This window comes from Branchiostoma floridae, chromosome 17, assembly GCF_000003815.2.
Source record: "Branchiostoma floridae strain S238N-H82 chromosome 17, Bfl_VNyyK, whole genome shotgun sequence".
Classification (NCBI taxonomy): domain Eukaryota; kingdom Metazoa; phylum Chordata; class Leptocardii; order Amphioxiformes; family Branchiostomatidae; genus Branchiostoma; species Branchiostoma floridae.
This window is the reverse complement of record NC_049995.1, coordinates 17189335-17196845: the sequence shown is the minus strand read 5'-3', so window position 1 is coordinate 17196845 and position 7511 is coordinate 17189335. Positions and strand designations below refer to the sequence as shown.

General features: G+C 46.4%; 1 protein-coding gene across 1 annotated transcript in view; it reads right to left on the bottom strand.

Moving 5' to 3' along the window:
* Nucleotides 1-7511, bottom strand: part of LOC118404407 (cell surface hyaluronidase-like) — a 39691-nt gene that overhangs the window by 6074 nt on the left and 26106 nt on the right. The window contains exons 4-11 of the mRNA XM_035803478.1: nt 6762-6832; nt 6552-6647; nt 5871-6062; nt 5253-5422; nt 3536-3745; nt 2908-3110; nt 1588-1657; nt 1098-1226 (exon numbers count right to left, since the gene is read on the bottom strand). Of these exons, the coding sequence (XP_035659371.1) occupies nt 1098-1226; nt 1588-1657; nt 2908-3110; nt 3536-3745; nt 5253-5422; nt 5871-6062; nt 6552-6647; nt 6762-6832 (1141 nt within the window). The remainder of the gene's footprint in view (nt 1-1097; nt 1227-1587; nt 1658-2907; nt 3111-3535; nt 3746-5252; nt 5423-5870; nt 6063-6551; nt 6648-6761; nt 6833-7511) is intronic.

Genomic DNA, 7511 nt, shown 5'->3' with positions numbered 1-7511 from the left:
TGTGTAGATGGTGTCTAGTGACTTACCCTGTCGTTGGAGTGGACCCTGTTGTTATAGAACCTGCCCAGTGGTGTGTAGATGGTGTCTAGTGACTGACCTTGTCGTTGGAGTGGACCCTGTTGTTATAGAACCTGCCCAGCGGTGTGTAGATGGTGTCTAGTGACTTACCCTGTCGTTGGAGTGAACCCTGTTGTTATAGAACCTGCCCAGAGGCGTGTAGATGGTGCCTGTGTCTAGTGACTGACCCTGTCGTTAGAGTGCACCCTGTTGTAATAGAACCTGCCCAGCGGTGTGTAGATGGTGTCTAGTGACTTACCTTGTCGTTGGAGTGAACCCTGTTGTTGTAGAACCTGCCCAGCGGTGTGTAGATGGTGTCTAGTGACTTAGCATGTCGTCAGAGTGGACCCTGTTGTTATAGAACCTGCCCAGAGGCGTGTAGATGGTCTCTAGTGACTTACCCTGTCGTTGGAGTGAACCCTGTTGTTGTAGAACCTGTCCAGCGGTGTGTAGATGGTGTCTAGTGACTTACCCTGTCGTTGGAGTGAACCCTGTTGTTGTAGAACCTGCCCAGCGGTGTGTAGATGGTGTCTAGTGACTTACCCTGTCGTTGGAGTGAACCCTGTTGTTGTAGAACCTGCCCAGCGGTGTGTAGATGGTGTGTAGTGACTTACCCTATCGTTAGAGTGGACCCTTTTGTTATAGAACCTGCCTAGTGGTGTGTAGATGGTGTCTAGTGACTTACCCTGTCGTTAGAGTGAACCCTGTTGTTGTAGAACCTGCCCAGCGGTGTGTAGATGGTGTCTAGTGACTTACCCTGTCGTTGGAGTGGACCCTTTTGTTATAGAACCTGCCTAGTGGTGTGTAGATGGTGTCTAGTGACTTACCCTGTCGTTGGAGTGAACCCTGTTGTTATAGAACCTGCCTAGTGGTGTGTAGATGGTGTCTAGTGACTTACCCTGTCGTTAGAGTGGACCCTGTTGTTATAGAACCTGCCTAGTGGTGTGTAGATGGTGTCTAGTGACTTACCCTGTCGTTGGAGTGCACCCTGCTGTTATAGAACCTACCCAGAGGCGTGTAGATGATGTGTAGTGACTTACCCTGTCGTTGGAGTGAACCCTGTTGTTATAGAACCTGCCCAGCGGTGTGTAGATGGTGCTGGGGTCCAGGTGAAGACCTTCAGACAAACCCGTGGGAACCTCGTGGAAGATGTACCAGATACCCGTGTCCTGAAGAAGAAATAAAATACCGTAAGATATAGGACAACTATAATCTGAAACGCTTATAAAATTTACACTTTTGTCCATCATAAAAAAAAGTTTTGTTGACACATTGTACATGGAAAATGTCACGCCCCATTGCTGACGCCATGCCTTCGTTCAGGTCACATGACTTAAGCCTATGGTCATTTCAACATGAGGAGGACTGACCGAAAGCTTGTTGGTAAGCGCTTTACCCTGTTTACGTTAATATCGTATGAAATCTTTAGAACGTCAATAACAAGATGATCACGAACTTTAAAAAAACGTGTCATGTCGCAAAAAGAAAGTTTTATTACTGGCAGTTATAATCTTTATGATAATACCTTACCATTGACCCTGCCGCGGAATTGTTGACGAGGTCGTTGTTGGGGTGGGAGATCCAGAATGTCGACACGGCGCTGTGGAGTAAGCACGGAATCAGTTAGACTGTGAACGTTTCACGAACTATAGGAAGGAAGCCACGAATAGCCTATGGAATCTGGTATAGACCAGGATGATTTTATTAACTTAAGGTAAAAGGTTAAGATAGCTTCACAGCCTTTTGAGGAAGTAGGACAGAAGGTTGTTATTCCTTCAGCTTCCTTTTACCTTCCCAACCAATGCCAGGTATCCATTACTAAAACTACTACAGTAACTACTAGGGCTGGGTACCGGTACAGAAAATTCAGGTCCAGGTCCGGTTCAGGTCCAGAGGATCAGGTCCAGGTCCGAACCTGGACCTGATTCATTTTGACTCATATCAATGGTCCATTTCACCACAAATAAATCTGTTTGGTGGAGTATTAGACTTACACTGGCGTTTTAAAATCCTACAACGCTAACTGCACCTGTACGATTGACTGTCAAACTTGGTAGAAATTACTATAAACTCTACTCTACTTCACTCTTGTCATTTTCTTCCAACTGCAAGCGCCAAAACGTGTGAATGCCTGATCAAATAATATGTTAATTTTCTAATCGGTCCAACATCAGGTCCACCTAATTTTTTCAGGTCCGGTTTTTCTGGACCGGTCCAATAAGAAAAACCGGTTTTGTACCGGTACGCTGTACCGATACCCAGCCCTAGTAACTACAGATCTTGTCCTTACTTGCAGTCGCTATGACAAATGACGGGATCCCGGTCCGTCCGCAGGACCTCTGGGTTTTACCCTACAGTAACATCACATAACGTGTATCTACAAATCTTGTCCTTACTTGCAATCGCTGCCCAGCGGTATGTAGTCCCCGAAGACCCCAGTCCTGATGTTCGGACACATGACGGGGTCCCGGTCCGTAGGCTACTACAGGGGTAGACTACGCTGTGCAGTACTACGTATGCAGTTGAAATAAAAAGTGTAAACTGGGCCTTACTTGCAGTCGCTCCCCAGCGGTATGTAGTCCCCGAACACCCCAGTCCTGATGTCCCGGCACATGATGCCATCCCGGTCCGTGCGCAGGACCTCTGGGTTTTACCCTACAGTAACACCACATAACGTGTATCTACAAATCTTGTCCTTACTTGCAGTCGCTGCCCAGCGGTATGTAGTCCCCGAACACCCCAGTCCTGATGTCCCGGCACATGACGCCATCCCGGTCCGTAGGCTACTACAGTGGTAGACTACGCTGTGTCGTACTACAGTTAAAATGACAAGTGTAAACTGGGCCTTACTTGCAGTCGCTCCCCAGCGGTATGTAGTCCCCGAACACCCCAGTCCTGATGTCCCTGCACATGACGCCATCCCGGTCCGTAGGCAGAAGGGTGCCGGGTCGGGTAACTAGCCCCAGATTGTGCACCAGCCGATTCCGCTCTTCGATGCCGTCCTCGAGATAGAAGCAGTGACCTAAGGTGTCGTAGCCTACGGTGTCTTGTACCTTGGAGGAAAATATTTTGTTTGTTTGAACCTTAATTTATTCATATTAACAGCTGTGTTGGAACAACTTCTTATTACTCCCATATAAACGAAAAACTCTATAAACACTTTATTGTAGAAAAACTGAGGCTTCTGTTTAGCCTGTAAAAAATTAGCTAAACAAACCACATTGACATTGGTTCGTGGTATGTCGAATTTGTCTTCGGGCGCGAATTTGTAGTAGATTTATCATCATTTTTGCAAATGTTTATTGCTGACAATTTTATAAAGTTAAGACAACGAGGTAAACAATATCTAAAAACAAATCCGACTTTAGGTCTTAATGGATGGTACGGGGATTATTTCCGGAAGTTTTGAGTGACATCTTTCACTCTTTATATTCATTTAGTAAGCTGACTTTTGCTGTCATCTGACATGACACCTTACCAGCAGCCCATTGGTCGCGTGAATCGTGACGCATCGAGAGAAGCAATGGTGGATGGACAGGTCTCTGACGTAGGTCGGTGTGACGTAACCGCCTCTCTCGTCTACGTCACCAGCCAGGTGGAAGTGTACGGGATACCGACCCATTATCTGCTGACCCATGCGTAAGAACTCTGCTCCCGACAGGTGCACGCTCTTAAACCCTCCGAGCACCTGTAAGAGATGGTAACGGATATATGTTACCCCACGGTGGAAGTGTACCGGATATAGGTTACCCTGCGGTGGAAGTGTACCGGATAACGGTTCAGTATCTGCTGACCCATGTGGGCGAACTCTGCTCCGGACAGGTGCACGCTCTTAAACCCTCCCAGCACCTGTAAGAGATGGTAACGGATATAGGTCACCCCACGGTGGAAGTGTACCGGATATAGGTTAACCCGCGGTGGAAGTGTACCGGATATAGGTCACCCGACGGTGGAAGTGTACCGGATATAGGTTAACCCGCGGAGGAAGTGTACCGGATATAGGTCACCCCACGGTGGAAGTGTAGCGGATATAGGTTACCCCGCGGTGGAAGTGTACCGGATACCTGCCCATTATCTGCTGACCCATGTGTGTGAACTCTGCTCCCGACAGGTGTACGCTCTTAAACCCTCCGAGCACCTGCAAGAAATGGCAACGGATATAGGTTACCCCACGGTGGAAGTGTACCGGATATAGGTTACCCTGCGGTGGAAGTGTACCGGATAACGGTTCAGTATCTGCTGACCCATGTGGGCGAACTCTGCCCCGGACAGGTGCACACTCTTAAACCCTCCCAGCACCTGTAAGAGATGGTAACGGATATAGGTTACCCCACGGTGGAAGTGTACCGGATATAGGTCACCCCACGGTGGAAGTGTGCCGGATATAGGTTACCCCGCGGTGGAAGTTGACCCATGTGTGTGAACTCTGCTCCGGACAGGTGCACACTCTTAAACCCTCCCAGCACCTGCAAGAGATGGTAACGGATATAGGTTACCCCACGGTGGAAGTGTACCGGATATAGGTCACCCCTAGGTGGAAGTGTACCGGATAGCTGCCCAGGATCTGCTGACCCATGTGGTTGAACTCTACCCCCGACAGGTGCACGCTCTTAAAACCTCCCAGCACCTGCAAGGAATGTTAACGTCAGATGACAACCTTTATCCTTGGGGTAACCTTTATCCACTGTATCCAATAGCAGGGTATTTAGTGACATCAAGTCAAAACCTCCGAGTACCTGCAAGAAAGGTGACAATACTTCACGCTTGGGACTGCAAAGATGACAATACTTTATGTTTGTGGTCTATTTTTAAGAGGCTACACTTGGCTGCAGTACCAACCAGACCCAGTCAGTATTGTCCTGAGGAAAGGGACCGGCGGTCAAGAAAACGTGGACTGTTGTCTTTATATAGATCCTGATTACTAACAAGGAATATTGTTATCCTAGAAATGTTATACTGTTATTACCTCGGGGACGAGGGTCAACTGAGAGGGGGGGGGGGGTTACTATTTTGGGTTGTGTTAGAGGGTTTACACCTATATAAGTCATGATCCTTACGAGGGATTTGTTTAAGATTTGGTATTGAAGAGATTTACAGACACTCTTTATCACGGAGGTAGCTGATCTCCGATTTCATGTTTGAAAAAGGTATTGGCAGTTACGAAAATGACTCCTTCGAAGTCAGAGTTCACCCACCTTGAAATGGCCACCAAAGGTGTCGTAATCGAAGAACTGGCAGAAGTTGTCTCCATAGCAACGACTCTCGACCTCGCCCTGGATCTTGATGTTTCTGGACAGCAGTCCGACCTCACCCCTCAGGTCCACTCCGTCTGAGATCTCACCGAAGTGCATGTACTTCGGCTTTCCTAGCGCGGGATAGAAGTGCATTAAACAGACCGGACTATTCTAGAGTAACTATACATGTTGGAGATGAGATTTACATCTGGCAAAATCGGCGATTCTACTCAAAGAGAGCGAGACCATAGTCTCAGTCTGCTTCCCTAGTACAGGATAAAAGTGCTTTTTTTTAATCAAACCTGACTTGTCTATTGTGGGGTATTGTTGTATAAATGTTAGGGTAGAGCAAGGAGCTAAAAAATTGGGGTAGAGATTGGGATCCGGCAAAATGACAATTTTACCAGTAGCGAGACAGATCAGATTTTCTGTCCATAGAAACCCGAATCTGGATCTCTACGTAGTAGGATCACAGATTCTTTAAAAATTTACTGTGGGACAGACGTGGACAATGTGGTACTGCACTCATGTTACCAGAAGTAACTTATCTTAACCTCCCAAGTCAGCCATAGTGCTTACCGTTGATCTTGACCTGGTATTTGGAGCACTCCGGACACGGAAGCAACTCAAACTCCTCCGCCTGCTCCATGGAGTAATCTGTACTGGCCAGTACGATCCGATCCCCGGGCTGCCAGGAAGTGACGTCATCGTTCAGGTTGATGACGTAGTCGGCTACCTTTCCGGTGACCGAGATGTGGAAGTCTGACTTTCCTGGAAGTTTTAGAGAAGAGTTATCAAAATGTATTGTTGTAGACAGATAGAATATTCCATGAATGTACGTATGAGGGAAGGTAGGATGGAAGGTCGAGGAAGGAAGGAAGGATGGAATGAAAGAAGGAAGAAAGCAAGGAAGGGTGGAAGGGAGGAACAAAACCAAGGTTAGGAGGACGAAAGGAACCAATGGTGGGAGGACGAAGGAAGGAAGGGTTAGAAGCAAGAAAGGAAGGAAGAAGGGAGAGAAGGAAGGAATGAAAGAAGGAATTATGGAGGAAAAGAAAGGAAAGGAGGGAAGGTTGAAGGGAAGGAATGGCTTATGAAACGGCAACGCCAGCCATGCCATTATGGTCTGGTTTCGAGGATGATGTACAATACGTTAAATAAAGGATCACAAAGTTGATGATGGCTAACAATGCATTCATGAGCTTCTTTACATGTAACAGCCTTTATCTTAGTGCGTTAACCTATGAAATGCAACCAGACCTTTTGACCAGGAACTTGTTGCTTCTATCTTGAAAGATGCTCCAAAGGGCGTGGTGAACATCCGGGATACTCCTGCAGTTCCCGTACGGTGTGCGTCTGGGAAGAAAAATCGAATTTTATTTTTTTTGTGTGGAAAAGAAAATCAGAATGTACTTACAAAAATGTGCAGCTCAAAATACTCTAAAATAACAAAGAAAGTGTCCGTATTACCTTTGTAAGACAGTCTTTTCTCCATAGCAGCACTCGTGTTGCCCTTGACACCCAGGAATACCCATGGTTCCCTGCGAAACAGGGTCAAGGTCAAAAGGTCAAGTAGATAAGTGGTTGGGTGTTGACATTGGACGGATGACATGTTGTGAGAAGTCACGTGTGTTTGGCTTGTCCTGGTTTGACTTCATAACATGGATAGCAGAGAACCTCTGAAGGCTTACATGTGTCTGTACATGTGTTTTTGGTGTTACCTATTAGCCATTAGGCTGGTATCCAGCCGTGTTATGGCTCCCAAGTCTCTTCTGTCCTCTCTGCAAATACGTATGATAGGTCCCGGGTCTCTTTTCTTTATATCAGAAAATGCAAAGCTAACCTCTTAACCTCTCGCAATAAAATTAAGCGAAAGTCGTAAGGTATAGACAGGAAGATGAAGATGATTCACACCAATTATCAAAACAGTTTAAAAGAGACAATCATTTTCACAAAGTCATCCCAAAAATGTGGAGGGTATATCATAGAAACTTGTCACCTGAATATTTGTATTAGTAAAAATCTATCTACGATGTGTAAAATAACAGTCACAGTTTCTGTTTATGTTAGATGTTTCCAGTGACATGTGTTTTTGGTGACACCTGTTAGTCATTAGGCTGGTATCCAGCCGTGTTATAGCTTCCGAGTTTGGTTTGGTCTGGTATATTGAGATCTCCGGTGATGGATCACTAGTCTTCCTGGAGTCCATATAAAACAAAT